Below are 16432 nucleotides of genomic sequence, written 5' to 3'. Positions count from 1 at the left end.
GTGTAAATGACAGGTAAAGACAAATAAAATAGAAAACAAAATATCCATTCAGAATACCCATATAAGAGTTATTGGCCAAGACCCTTAAGGTAATTTAATGGCAATTTTCCATGTTTTTGCTCAAGTGACTTTTTAGTAGAGTGCAGTGCACTTTTAGTACAGTTTCACTGCAACTTTAAAATCATATCATGTGGATATCCCCTTTTTGCAATCACAAGAATGTGATCATCATAACCATTCCCAATATAAGGGGACAAATCTGACTGTGGGAATTGCAGGGGAATTCCCCCTCCTGTTTATTGTATAGTATGTAAGATCCTGGCCCATATCTTACTTAACAACTTTTATTCTGTTGGTAAGGAGATACTCCTGGAAACTCAGTGTGGCTTCCAACCATCTAAACATTACTGTGAGCATTTATTGACAGGCAGATCTAAGGAAAATATCAAGAGCAAAAAAAGAACTGGTTTTCTTAAATCATGATGCTACTGTATGTGCATCATCTTCCAATGCTTTGGCTGTCTGATGACATTTGACACGACCATTACCATTGTGAGTGGAATATTGGAGACCAACCTTATATTCCCAGACTGTTTTTTTAGCAAAGTTCTATGATTGCCTCCCCTTGGTTATCTATCTACATGACCATGATCATCCAGCTCACTTTCAGCACCCAGCATCCAGCGCCAGCATCCAATAGTGACTGAATGGGAAAGTCTTGGTTATATCCAGCCAAAACCAAAATTCAACACAATCTATGCATATATCCAGTTAGATGCTAGATCTATCCAATGCTTCATATAAAAGCTTCAGTTTAGTCTTTAATGTTGCTGAGACAAAGGTCCTACAACAGTGTCCTCCAGGCCAGCTAAACATCCTTTGTGTCATCCGTGTACATACAGTAGGGAGGTTCTAGAATATGGGGAGTGAATCCCAAATCTCAGCAGCCACCTCTCCTAATGGGTTACCATGGATGAAGATGTCCATATCAGCAGATGCGCTACCTTCATGCTGTAACAAGTTGCCTTGTATAAGCTAGATACCTGATTTATAAAACTGCTATACTAGCCACCCTCCTTTACAGCAGTGAGACTTGTACCATATACCAATGTCACATTAAAAATATTGAGACAACCCACTAGTTGTACAGTAGTTACATTATTCTCCATGATCAAACCATTACTCTTTAGAATAAACTCTGATGCAACAGTTCCAATGCCAGATTCTCTTTTACCATCTTTCCATTGGTCAATTTTCAAAAGGCAGCCAGAGAAAAAGTAGAGATTCCCAAGGTTGCCCTAAAGTATGAAGGTATCAACAAAATAACTGGGAGGCATGACACAACTTGGTTTATCAGGGTGTGTGCACTACCTCATGATCCAAATATTTAACACCAAGACAGAACCTCAGGAAGGACAAGGACACTAACTGGGGGCTGTAAATCCCACTCCCCCATGGAACAATATGCACCAGTGATGAAGAATGTGAGCATCCAGAATTGAAGTCCTCAATCTGTCTGCTAAATCTATCCCCAAACTATCCACTATCCTCAAATTAACTGTATTAATATGGACCACATCTCCAATCATATAATTTACTCTGTTTAGAAATAAAGGAAGTGAAGAATCAAAAAGGCAAACATTAAGAGATTGTGCTAACTTGTCCAAAAACAAATTAGAGTTAACATCAATACAAAAACCAATGGTGGTCCTAGCTGCACAGCCAGGTCAGAGCATATGCAGTGCTCACATTGAATCATGGACCATAGTCTCTGTCAGACTAACAGGAGGCAGCCAGGGACATCCAGCCGCACAGATCCCACCCAGCAGCAGCAATCTCTGATGTCAGACAGCAGGGTAGTCAGCACGTAGGAGGTGAATACAGTAGCAATGCACAGCAGCAAGTAGAGACCCTATTCAGGAATTCAGAAAGGAGAGCAGGTAAGCAAGTACGCATGAAAGAAGTAAACACAAACAGGGATACAATACAAAGTACAAGAGGCACAGCAAACCTGCAATCCACAGACTAGTGAAACATTTCAGTAAATAGTCAGCAGCAGGCAGAGCAAATTTAATATAAGTCAAAAAGTTTAAAATATCAATAACACACAAAATGTTTTCTTTAGCATTTAATTTTTCATTTACATCAACCACATTGTTTTGGTTTTCTGTTTGTCTATCCAAGCCTGTTGTCCTAAAAAATTACCTTTTCAGGGATATACTAAAATATCTTTATTTACTTTTAACGTGCCTTTTTTAGGTGTTTGCATAATTTCCTATTTTATTATTAAATAAACTGTGATGTAATTGCTACAGTAACAGTATTTTATATCCTTTAGTGCTTCTTCAATTGCTCTTGTATTGTTAAGTTGCAAAGAATTACAAATTTATGTAATGTATCTAAACTCTAAAGACCATACATAGTGCCTTACTCTGTGAAATCTATTGATATAGTAATTCTTTATTTAATTCAAAAGTTCTTTAAATAAACGTACAGTACAAGATATAATCTCCATGATCTCTCTATAATAGACCTTAATGTCACAGAGGTAACTATTGCCTTCAATACATTTGGTTTCTATTGTCAGCACCTTCACCAGCTGCAGTGATCTAATTTCAATGTCACCTTGATTATGTGCACAATAGGCCCACTGTCTAAATTTTCATGTTCCACATTATGGCTACACATCACCCATGATCTGCACAGAATCTCAAGTGCATTTGCCATTCAAAGTAGCTCATTACCAAGCTGTTGATTCATATATCATCTCTTTTTTTCCATTTTTTTTTGGGGGGGTGGGGTTATTTTATACCCTGCATTCAATAATCAAAGAACTACCTATTCACTGAGAAGAATTTAACATTTGCTGTTCTTAAGAATGTTATCTATGCTACTTTCATCTTCTTTAAAAATCTATTTTGCTTTTTTTATCTCATTTGAAAAAGGAGTGAGGCTATATTTGTCATGAACAGCTCTCTGCTTGCTTTGTGCTCCTATTTTTCCTTTCAATTGTCACTTTTTCAACAAAGGCAGTCCTGTTGATGGTCTAATTAGTCCTCATCATTCCCTCCTTCTACAAACCTTTATAATGAGTAGATTTTATAATGAGATGAATGCTGAGGTTTACTTGGGTGAATCAGGGTAACTCTTGTTTGTATTTATGTTACAGACACAATTATGTTTTCTAATGAAAGGCAGATTTTCCTTGGCAGATTTATCCTTAGGAACTGAACTGTTAATGTAAGAATCTGTAAATCATCAAAAGACCACTTTTTCATGGTACAGGTAATGGCAACCTGGACCCTATCCTAGAAGCATAGAGCGTAAGGCAGAACTACACACTGCAGGGCAAACACATACACACTATTTAGAAAAATCAATACAGTATGTTTTTGAAAGATGGGGGAACACCAGATTACCTGGAGAAAACTGATATGAAAGTAGGCAGAAAATGCAAACTTCAGACCAACAAAGTTTAACCTTTATACTTAAATTGCTGTTCTTATATTGTATGTATATGTTTTTTTTTCAATCTTTCTAATGCTAAGGCAAAAGAAGCTACAAATAGTAATAATTCTTGTACAAGAGTAATTGGGAAGGTGGCTCAAGTACCTGCTGCTGACACTGCTGTTGAGCCGTTAAGCAAGATATCCGAGGTGGCATTTGGCATTTGAGACCAACAACCTGTCAGTTAGTCTGAAGTCCAAAGGCATACACACTACACTATGCCACCCTCCCAATTACTGTTGTAATAGCTTATAAATTTAAAAAAAAAGTAATTTCAGTGGCGTTTAAATATAAGGATAAGTTATGAATCAAATGTTTGAATCTTAAAGGGAAAACAACTAGACACTGTAAATAAAAACATGCAAAACATTATTCCATTATTCCCAGGGCTCTTCCTTTGTCATACAAGAATTATAAGTATTTGTAGATTTTGTAGCATTTGCCCCAGCATTTAAAAAAAATCAAAATTAAAATGAAAAAAATATATAGCATACAATATAAGAACAGCAATTTAAGCATAAAGGTTAAACTTTGAGAAAACAGGTCACCATAACCCAGTTGCAAGATGCAATAAACTATTTAACATATTTTACATGCTGGAACCATCATAATTTTATCTTGTAACTTTATCTTTTATCTTAGATGTCTTTTATCTTTATAAATAACTTTTATCTTAGAAGAGGTGAGTAAAGGAAAGAAAAAAACAATAAAAAGATAAAAGGATAATAAAGAGGAGGATGTAGAATGACTTCCAAAGTATTCTTATCCTGATCAATATTTTAGATTTGGTTAAAGTTAGCCAAACATTGTAAAAGAAATGGCTTTGAAATCATAGAAGATTAGCAATATGAACTAATTTCATATTATATATTATAAAACTAAATAAGGGCTTTTCTGGTATGCATAGTAAAGTTCTCCCTTTGTGACCAAAATATAGAAGAATTTTTTTTTCCCCTGGCAAAAAAAAACAACCTAGCTGTATATTAAAACTTCATTCATATGACATTATGACATTTCATATTATAACGTCTTTTAATCAATTAAATATATGTAAAGACTGCCTTATAAATATTATTCCCTCATTAGATTACAAAGTAATGTTTTTATAAGTTAAAAGCTACTAATAATAACATTATTTTTAACTTAATAAAGTTAAAGAGTACTTATTTAGAACCTGTTTTTTCAATTAAGAGTTTAAAACACGAATGGTGTCGTATATTCTGCGTGATATTCATCTATCTGTGTGAATTACATTTTAGCTTTGGTGTGAATGTGAAGAAATTAGCAAAAAACACATCTTCCAATCACAATATTTTAAAGATTTGCCCTTGACAAACTATAACAAATGGCATTCCAGAAGCAACATGAATCACAATGATAATAAATGCATTGTTAATGAGATCCGTTAGGTACATGTATGTCTCATCCCACCTGTCCCTTTTTTACACTGTGATTATTTAAAATCATAGGAAATGTTACTTAATGTTAATATATTTCTTGATTTGAAGTGGTCAATTTTTAGTTTTGAATTGGTCTTCCATGATGTTCTTTTTCAAAAGCCCCATTATCCAGTAATGATTTTGCACCTCTTATAGTAAAATGTATGCGTTGTCGTTCTTAGAAACCTGATAACTAGATGCAGCAACTGTTGTGCCACAAGTTGTACAGTATATCAAAAGTAATTAATGTCAATTTCCCAGTGGTATGTAGTGTTTAACACATATCCTCAATGTTAATGAATGTGATAACAGGAGACACAGCTATTAGTAATTGCTTTTTATTCATAGTCTTCATTTTCCAGATAGATCACATTAAACACAGCCATTAGACAATAGCGGTTGAGATAATCCATACAATGTATGTCTCTTTTCTTTTCACCAGCTGCCTGGTGTAGCTTAGAGCCCTATGGGGTGACAGGGGCTGATAAATGTTGAACACCAGCCCATGGACCAATAGGGGCTGGAAGAGTTAGGACCTCAATCAGGTTTCATTCAATTACGCTCCAAATCAACAAACTTTGATAGCCGAAATTCCCTTCTGACTAATGCACCAATTAATCCTGCCTGATGCCAAAAGAATGTAATTAGACAATAATGAGTAGGTGTACATTATGCTAGATTTCAAACTACTTGTTGACCTCAGCAAGTTATACTCCATTAGACAACAAACAGCTTGAAAGTCAGCAATAATAAAGCATGTCACACACATGGATAGAAACACAGTTAGTTTTCAGAGGACTGAATCTGATTACAGGCTTACAGGACATAAGCAAAGTCTAAAAAGTTTTGGTCATTTGTTCTGATTAACATAACTCTCAATGTTTGAATGCCAACTTTTATTTTTAAAGTCACTGTAAAATGCCTGTGAATAATATTATTCATTGTTGACATTGAACAATTGCAGTATGTCCCTATTCTTCCCCGTGGGTAAACTGTGGGCAAACTGCTCATTCCATAGTAAATGAATTAGATGGGCACTTGAACAATTGCAGTATGTCCCTATTCTCCCTATGGGTAAACTGTGGGCAAACTGCTCATTCCATAGTAAATGAATTAGATGGGCATTTTGCCCACTATTTCCAAACAAGGAAAATCACTTGCAATGACAGACATGCATGAAAAATGTCAAAGAGAGAAATTTTGCTTAAAAAACAGTCTTTCTGGATTCTGGTTCTAGCTTGTTTCCTTAGGTTTTTATTTGTTAAAACAGAAGAATTTAGTTTTGGTCTGATGATAGAAAAAAAGAAAGAAAACTGTCAGACATAAGTCTTCGTTTAGCAGAGATGTGATCATAAGCACTCACCACACAGTCTGTTTCCTTTTTGTTGTTGTTTCTGAGCTGTTCTCAGTAACATGTAGAGCATGTCAGACCTGTCAAACCTGTCTGGCTTTTGTAAAATCTCATTTAGTAATGAGCACAAAGTATCCTCTTTCCAAAATGGATCTCTAGTAGTTCAATACTACTACTACTATGTTGGAAAAACAAGTTGCAACGTGTTCCTTTGAGTTTTATATATAAAATTAGTCAGAGAATGCAATTCCCTGGCTGTTGGTATGGTGAAAAATTGGTTCTGAAAACTTTAAGTATTAAAGGATTTTCAATTTGATACTTTCAATTCATTCGGAAGCATTGTATGTTTTACTTTATCCTTAGCTCCCAGGCTTTGTGGAACAGGACTACAGTAAATGGAACTCAATCCTTCTAAGAATGGATGATTAAAATCAATAAAACTTTGGCAGTTTCAGGATCTCTACGCTAAGGATGTTGGTTCATTTTGACAAATGAATGGACAAGGCATGGCTAAACAATGTCTGACCCATATTCTTAAGCAATAGCCTATGGTTGCCCTTATACCAGTGTAAGTGCAGCATTACTTTTCACATAATTTCATTTTTAGGCCAACATCTTTTTATAGATTCAATTTCCTCTTATCTCAGTATAGAAAAATCATCACTGCACTACTGTGTTGACAGCTTTCCATATGTTTCTCTTACATTTCTTTTAATATTGTAATAATTGTAATCATTTTTAAATTGTAGAAAGCTATGATCTGAATGTGTCTTGTTAAAAGCCTTAATTCACATTATAAGCCCTGAACATACATATTAAACCCTGCTTCTACTGCTACAACAGTGCTTTATTTTTTTTAAAAAAAGTAAAATGGAATTTCAGTTATCAAGTTTGGTTAGTCTTAGAGATTTCTGGTGAAAATAACAATGTAATACACACAGAAAACACAGATAATACATAAACTGCTCAAAAGGAACCTTTTTGGTCCTATAAAACAATAAAAAACTGTACTGCACATTCTCATGTGGACTGTTAAATGTCCTCAATAGATAAGAGCACTACAGTTATATTAAGATTTTATCTTTTATTTCTAATGTTAGTAAGGCAGCTTATATTATTTTGTAATGAAACAATTCTGTAGTAAAAATGCCAAGTTTTTCTTTAAAAAAAATAACTAAATATATATTCTAGCTGCCTTGGTAAAGATATATCAGCTTAGGAAATGTAACATATGGTTGTTGCTTTTTTATTAGCTGGCTCATGAAGCTTTGAACAGTTTATGTATCCTAGTACTTTTTGACCAAATGATAAACAAGAGACTTCGCTCTGAGGCACTGCTACCCACTCCTGAGGGAAAAGGGAGCAGACAAAAATGAAATTAAACTCATAGAGTTCGACAGCTACTAAGGCAACAGTTGCCAAATACAATATAAGCCCAAGTATATTGCAACACAACTATATATTAATTTTAATAAAATACACAATATAGCTCTTATACACTTAACAATTTGGCTCATATGCACAGAAATTGCAATAAATCAATAAAAATATGTAATTTGATGTAAACACATTAAATTCGATACACTTGCACATTAAAAGATATTGTGTATAGTGATAATGTGAAGGGACATTTCCTTTTAAGAGCCTTTGCAGTGTCCTCTGCTGTTCATAAATAAATATTTCACAATTAACTGCACTTTAGCATTTTAACGTTGTTTTTTTTAAAAAAATTATAAATATTTTGTTATTATCCGGACACTACCCATAAGTATATATATCTTTCACAGTAGAAGAAGAATGTCCCTAATATACAGGATTATGTGTGTCACAGGGGATGTTTGACAAGTGGACATTACTTTACATGAAAAGATTGGGAATTTATAAAGAATGAGGAGTTCACACAATGAGCAGGGTATATTGTACTGCTTCATCAATTTGGAATGTACTATGCAGCAGATAAATATAAGGGAGTACAGTTTGCACAAGTGATTGCTGATGGAATGTGAAGATCTGCGAAAGTTTTCTCCCAGCCCTCCCCCCAACCCTCCAACTATAAAGATCTTCTTTTGCATTTCCACAATGATACAATGAAATCCTTCGTATTTTGTCTGTTCTTCTCCTCAGTTAGACCAAGTGGGTAGAGAGTCCACCTATTTGACCACAAGACTGGTTTCTAACTGATTGTCTTAACATTCTGTCACCCATCATGTCAGTACGGATGTCTTCAACTCTCCCCCACCTTCCCCAGCTGTGAATTGGTGAATCCTTAAGAAGGACAAAACTGCAGTGAAAAGGTATGAGTCGGTGGGCACTTGAAATGCTTACTAGAAGCCAGAAGCAGCATCTTCAGTCAGTTCAGGGATCCGTCTCAGGACACATCCCTTCAAAGCCACCTCCACTTTCTTAAGAAGATGCATTGCAATTGTCAGTGTGTATTTTATTCTTTGTTTCTTTTCTGTTGTCATCATTGTTGTTGTTTTTTTTCACTTTCTCACCGATGCTGCTTCACTTCCCCGACAGTCCTGTAACAGCTTGTCAATTTCACGTACAACTTGTTCAGCATCCATGCCCTCACGGTTTAATTCTGGATTGGACTGATCTAACTGCTCCAATACACAGTCCATCTCATTCGAATCTCGACTTACTCTTGAATGCACATCAGCAAGGACTTTAGCCATGGGATCAGACAGAAGGTATGGGGAGTCTTTCAATTGTTTATTTGGTGACATGTACTGGCTGCTTGTTTCTGCGAAGTTGCCAGATTTACCTTCACAGCCTTCTATAAGTCCCTTTGTTGATGTGCATGCAGGAATACACATTTTGCTGGGGCTGTTTGAAGCAGAGGGAACCTCTTGCAATAATGGGCTCAAAGCACGCTTGGCTTTCAAATAAGGTTTGACGTTGGCAACAAGGATGGTGTGATCTCTCTTCTCTTTCCCAAATGTGCAGAAAGTCTTTTTTCCATTGGGGTTTACAGTTTCATAAGTTTCCGTCTCCACAGTTGCTTCCATTCCTGCTGGTACAAAAAGGTTTGTGCGATAATCTGCGCTTTCTGCCTGGTTTGCTGTAGGGAACTGTGGCATCCAACACCTGTCAGAATGTCCTAGTACTCGACACTCATCCGTGCAATTAACGCACTCTTCTTGCTCTGTGAAAAACAAACAGGGTTTCTTATTAGCTTTAAAAAATTCAAAACCACAAAATTCTAACATATATTAGACTGGTGCTTAAAGGGTTAGCATGACCCATTGTGTCCTGTAATTAAAAACAAAAACAGAATCATTATGAATATAAAAAGACACACTCTCATGAGAATACAGGATACCAGCTGGCTGACTTTGTGTTTTCCATGCGTATGATCAAGGGATCATTGTGTTTACAAGGAGCTTAAAAATGACTTTTAAAAAATGTGAAAAACAAAAACTGTCCAATTTCGCAAAAGAGTGGAACTGTTTTCATAAATTTACATCACATGTCTTTGAAGCCCTCTAAACTCACATTCTCCTTACTTTACAACCAAGTGCATCATGCATTTCTATAATTGTGCTCCCTTTAATCTAAAATTCAATAGAAAGTACATTTCAGAAAATTTCTGACAATATGTCAAACAAGTAGAAGGCTTTAAAAAGACTTCTTTAAATATTTAAAAAGCAATAAAGAGTCTGAGCAACTCCAGTACTTTGAGCATTAATATTCAAAAGACCCAGGTAGACAAGTAATTGGCTAAATAAAAGTTGTATTAACTGTCATTATTCAGTAGGCTTCTAGAATATTAACAATACCACAAAATATGCTAAGTATAGACTTCTATTTATCAGGTAAAATTATTTCTACATGTCTAAAAAAGATCAGCTACAGTACCCTCTGATTCTACCTACTTTCATGTAGACATATAATAATCATAAAAATAATAAAATAATATATATATAAGTAGCTACTGGAATCAAAGGGAGATATGAGATGTGGTCATTTGTTTTAGATTAATTTAGGAGGAAAAGGGCATTGCTTAAATATGAGCACTTGAGTTCAGTATAGTCAAAAAAAACAAATCAATCTAAACAAATGAGTACTACAGAGACAAAAAAGGGAAAAATATTTGATCATGATTAATTAAAACTTATTAAAATAAGTGTTAATTTTATGCATTGGTACTGCAACAAATATGTAAAGAATTCTATTATAAACCTTAAGATCTTCATTATTTTTTGTTTTTATAATCAAACAGCAATGTGCCTTTAATTATATGAATTTCAGCTAAGTGAAATTAATTAATGTGAATAATATAAGTGCAGCCTGTCTGTTTTTATCCCCCAAACAGCGCTACATGAAACAATATTTATCTTGCTGCATGCTTTAAATGGATTTGATTTTACTTTAATTGTTCCAATCAAAACTTGCTTTACTATGTACCAGTACTTGCTAAACTTACAGCTATTACTATAATAACATATCTCTCTACTAAACTATAACTACTGTATGTGGGTATGACAGAGTAAGTTACACTTTCTTTTACAACTACTGATTTGGTGCTATAACACAAAAAATATAAAGTGCTGGTATATGGAAAAATGTCATGTCATCATGTCATTTGCCAAACCGCTTTATACCATATGGTGTCACGGGAAGCCGAAGCCTACCTGGCAAACAACGAGCGCAGGGCAGGGTGCACCCTGGATGGGGCGCCAGTCCATCGCAGGGCAAATGCGAGCCAATCATACATGGGGACAATTTGGAGGCCATGGTAAAGGCCGAGGAGGGAAATTTGACCTGGACACCTGGATAACTCCCTACTCTTATTGAGAAATGCCCGAAGATCTTTAATGAGGACTGAGAGTCAGGACCTCAGTTTAAGGTCCCCGTCCCTATACCTGGGCATTAGGACCCACACAGACCACAGGGTGAGTGCCCCCCACTGGTCCCACTAACACCACTTCCAGCAGCAACCATAGCTCCTCAGGAGGTCTCGCATCCAGGTACTGACCAGGCCCAACCCTGCTTAGCTTCAGTGGGTTGCCAGTTGAGAGCTTCAGGATGATATATTGTAAAAAGGTGGCAAATAATAATAAACAAAGTGAGCAGGGTGTATTGCACTGTGGCAAGAAGTTGTAATATTAGTTGCCACACCATGTAACCTGGCCTTTAGACTTCATGTCCATACAGGGAATCAGGTAATTATACATCTTTATTAATAGATGTAGAATTTACTGCTTAACTGCACATAATGTATTATGTGACAATGTTCTGTGTCAGAGAGTAGCAATCTTTCAAACCCAGCAAACTACTGGCTTTTACTGTTTTGTATTTAATAACAGAGTGATAAATCACACATTACTGTATGCTTGAGATGTATTACAAGGCACAGATTCATTGTTCTCTTTCATCCACAACAATTATGCAACTGAACAGACCACCTATTACCTTACCTTTAAAAAGAAAAGGACAAATAATCTATGTATTTGCCAGGCATACTTCCTTTAAAACATTTTACAAAAATACATTCTAGAGTTTGCTAGGTCAAAAGGTCTTACACTACAGTTACCACATAATTTACTTTTCTCTGTTTTAGTCAGTAATATATTCAACACTGCTTCAGTTATACATTGTTTAATATCCCGCTGTTCATGCTGGTATGCTTAAAATCAGTGTTCCATGTGAACTGCTTCAGGCCTGTAGGTCAGTAGTTAGTTTGCTCCTTAGAGACAGCAATGGAAGTGAATGAGATCAGCTTAAGAGTTTAAAAATGTCTAAGGAAGCATGAAGATGTTAAAGGTTATTTTATATTTTGGATGTTATCTGCTTTTCTGGGGAGACAAACAATTATAGACTGATTCTGAGAAGACAAATTTACAACTACTTTAACTTTAGGTACAATCTGATTTCCCTGAAAAGAAGAAACCATATTTATTTAGTAAAACATTACAGATTTCTGATAATGTGGACGATTAAAACACGGGCTGCGTATCAGTCATTATACACTTAATCTTGTGTATTGTACAGTAAGCATTTTTTTTGCAAAGGCATTACTAATTTAAAGATATTCAATCATATATATATATATGTGTCACTATTTTATCTAATTTAAATTTGTTCATGTATAAAAATCTTTTTACAAAAATATTTTTAATGGCGGTAGAGTGGAACACTGGTTAGTGTTTCTGTCTCACAGTGGGACTTGGTGCTTTCTGTGTGGAGTTTGTGTGCTCTCTCAGTGTGTGGGTTTGCTCCAAGTGCTCCAGTTTCCACTCACAGTCCAAAGACATACTGGTAGGTTTATCGGCTTCTGTGAAAATTGGCCCTGGTGTGTGTGTATGTGCCTTGTGATGGACTGGTGTCCTGTACAGGGTGTATCCAGCCTTGCACCTGTTACTTGGTAGGATAGTCTTCGACTCCCCAATGACCCTGTATTGGATTGTGGTTAGAACATGGATGGATGGAAAATTCTGACATTCATATTTACATGAATATAGATAGAGAACTTCTTTATACAGTATCATATCTTTATAAACTATAAACTCTTTATGTCATTTTGATGTATTAGTGGCTTTGAGTATTAATTACCATGCTTACCCAGATAAACACAAGAAATTATTATATGATTTAAACTGAAATTATCACTTAAAAAGACAATTTTCACAAGACATGAGTGGGTAAATCAGTTTATCAAAGTTATAACTCAATTATTTTACTACTGTGTTATTCATTGTAAAAATAAAATATTATTAATAGTAGTAGAGGATGAAGTAGTAGTACTTTTCAAGAATCTAATTTAAGCAAAAAATAAATATTTTATGTTCAATCTTTCTACCAAACTACAATTAGTCAATTTCAACGTTGCTATTGTCATTCCAATTTCAAATTAAATTACACTGCACAGTTCTTAGTTTATTTAAAGACCATGTCAGTCTCAAAACAATGGCTTTGTGAAATTCTCTGATGAGTACTTAATATTCAATGGAAAAGCTGATAACAAAAAGGACAATACAAAAAGTGCTAACTCTGAACTGAAAGGTAGGGTTTGTTCATGTAAAGAAAGAAAGCATAAAACAAAAAAAATGGTTACATCCAAGCTAAAACATAATAATGCAAATGCAAACTTACCCAGGCTAAAGTGGGTTGCTGTAGCATTTTTTCAATATTGCAAAATGTCCTCCATATTCATAAGTTTAAATATGTGCCAGTTATCGAAAGGAAATAAAAAGAAAGACACCCTATCAGTGCTTGTGTTTTATAATGGCCTTTGAAACATATAAATGTTTCAAACATAAATAAAAACATACGGCACAATGTATAGAATACGTGTGCTCCTTATAAACAGACTTCACAATTTCACATACAGTATTTTGACATGGCAAGCGTATACCCAAGAAGTGTTTCAAATAAAAATAATTTCCGGTATCTGAAGGTTGATCACTCATTATTTGATTCCACACTACTCAGAAAGATAATGTATAAAATGAACAGCTCCTGTGTACATCTAATGCACAGACAGATGCATTAAGTGTTTCTGCCAAATCTTTTATTAGCATCTCATTTTTCACTTGGTGTCTCAGCCACAGAGTATGCAGTATATGTGATATTCGGGTTTCTAAGCACTCTAAAACACAGCTTATTCTGTTTGGTTAGTCATTTGATTTATTATATTGTGTAGGAGGCCAGAAAAGGTTCTTGTCAGTTGCATGTTGGGGAATATGACAAAGAATGACACTACAAAGCAGGGGTAATAACACTGAAAAAATAAAGAAAAAAATCTTTTTTTTTAAGGAGAGTTTTCATCTTTTTATTATTTTTATGTGTACTGTTCTGTTATCCCCAGTTCCATAGCTATTTCAGTGTTCTAAGTCACTCATGAGCCAGGAAGACTGAGGATAAGAGGCCTTTCTCTGATCTCACCAATCTTTCCAACAAGTGTAATCCTGCTTTATTTCTGAGCTGCTGAACCCAGAAGGACATAGCACAGCTTGGCCAGTCTCCACTGTGCTAGCAGTGCCTTTGTGGGACTCACTGTAGCATGCTGAGGCAAACAATTCTTAGGTGATATTCCCTTCCTGGCCCACTGGAGCACAAACACCAATACACAGCACCCTAGGCAGTCCAGGCCAAGGATTTTAGAGTAAATACAACCAGAGATCAAATGGCAAAATCAAACAAGCTTTTGATATCATTCTCAATCATCAAGGGTAAACATATATCTGATAAAAAAGGTGGCAATAGCTTAACAAAATCATTGGTTTGCATAGTGTAGGAGAATTTAACCCAGGCAGTGATTTGAAGCCTTTTTCAGAAGTTCAGTGCTATAGTTTACTAAATATGGCAATAAAATTATTTTAAATGCACAAAACTAATAAAAAAGAGGTGCTTAATGTTTTTAATTCCTCCGCTGTGTAAGATCTTAAATGTTCTTTCAGAGAAACCAGTTCCATGAGCTAGTTCCATGATAGAAGTAGGTTTTACCGTATGAAAACAGCTTTGGGGTCCTAAGTTAGATTTTGCCTTCTGTGTGGAGTTAATATGTTCAATCTATGGCCACGTGGATTTTCTCCAGGTGCTATGGATTCCTCCGATACGTGATGTCTGGCATCTTAAAACTGTGCCCTCTAGGCTTGTGTATATGGTAGTAATTGGCAGGCCTTTCAGGATATATCATGTATTATTCCCATTGTTTGCTGATTGTGGCTCACTGCAGCCCTGCATTAGACTAGGTGGTCACTGAAAATGAATAGATAGTAATACTGAAGAAATGTGTTTATTGCATTACTCTTTATCCAGATCAACCTTAAAATAGCACATCAAGGGACTCCCAAGTGCTTTAGTTAATAAAGGTCTTCATTCCAAGTGCAGGCTAAGAGCTACATTACAGACATTGCTGATTTGACTCTGGGCTATGTTAGGTGTCCCTGCAGCACACAAATGGTTAAGTGTGAATGAAGCTGGGTGGGTTAAGTATCCTTGACTTGCCTCAAAGTAGACGCATTTGACAGTATACCTCTTCGAGTACTAGTGAAAAGTCCCCATCCATTCATTGCTTGCACAATGTCCAAAGCCATGAGGTGAGTTGATTTGACAACTAAACATTCCTAAGTGTGGTGTATACAAACAATAATTGAAATAATACCACAACGCCTCTACTTCACTTAGTGAAGTCTCTGAGCTAAAGAATTGTAAACTATTGGACTCACCCCTAGAACTACAAAATAGTGTATGTCATTCCATTATGAGGCACAAAGGCATTTCTTTCTACATATATTAATATACTTATTTATAAGGAGTGCATCGTCCCACATGTTGGCACAGCAGGATGAATGGAATTCTACTTGAAAGGGTTCTACATTAACAAAGAAGTATATTTTTTTCAAACACTCAATATTTTAAAAGTTGCTTCCAGCATTTCTCACCGTTGGATGTGGCAAATGATTAATTATAAATTTTGGGGCTGGCTTGATCTTTTTTGTATAACAGAAATGAGACTCAAACCGAGCAATGTTTTTTTTAGTAGTAAAGTGGATAGCAGGATGAAGGACAGGTTGATTTACCTAAATGTCGCAGTCACTCCAGGTTGCTAACCCATCCAATCTTCCTTTTATTACACCACACTATGATTAATGGCTTCCGATCACTACGAGTAAGGCCCATAAAAAATGTCGCTGTGAAATACAGCCTACAAAACAGTGTGCACCTGTGCCCTGCGACTGGGCACAGTCATCATAACTAGCAGGGCTGCACTGCCTCCAAGTATATTCTGTGGCAGCTGGATTCAGCCTTGAGCATCTGTGACAGACTAGAGCTGCACCTGCACACCTAAGGGACAAGAGCACTATGATCTGAATAAACCTCACAGTAACACTTTGGGACTTCAACAGAGATGGTAACGTGGCTTGCATAAACGTGGTCACCTCACTAGTGCAGAATGCTAAATATCTGTGGATACTGAAAGCTTTTTCCCCCCACTTAATATCATACAGCTAGTCATATTAATATTTCACATGTGCACCACAGAAATCTTTGCCTGCCTTTTTGAAATATTTTTTTTACACTTTTCGTGGTGTAGTTACATTAACCCCAAATTTCACAAACCTATAAACACAAATAATATAGTAATATAAGCAATATAAATATGAGTAATATTAAAAGTAAAATC

At 35.6% G+C, this 16432-nt stretch overlaps 1 protein-coding gene across 2 annotated transcripts in view; it reads right to left on the bottom strand.

Moving 5' to 3' along the window:
- Window positions 1–5270: 5270 nt before the first annotated feature.
- pcdh17 (protocadherin 17) overlaps window positions 5271–16432 on the bottom strand; it is a 59373-nt gene continuing 48211 nt past the window's right edge. For both annotated transcript variants that reach the window (XM_088913679.1, XM_088913680.1), the window contains one exon: window positions 5271–9445. In XM_088913679.1, coding sequence (XP_088769805.1) covers window positions 8781–9445 — 665 coding nt within the window. In that variant the 3' untranslated portion in view covers window positions 5271–8780. The remainder of the gene's footprint in view (window positions 9446–16432) is intronic.

Source organism: Atractosteus spatula, chromosome 4 (genome assembly GCF_055471065.1).
Source record: "Atractosteus spatula isolate fAtrSpa1 chromosome 4, fAtrSpa1.hap1, whole genome shotgun sequence".
Lineage (NCBI taxonomy): Eukaryota > Metazoa > Chordata > Actinopteri > Semionotiformes > Lepisosteidae > Atractosteus > Atractosteus spatula.
This window is presented reverse-complemented; position numbering and strand designations above follow the sequence as displayed.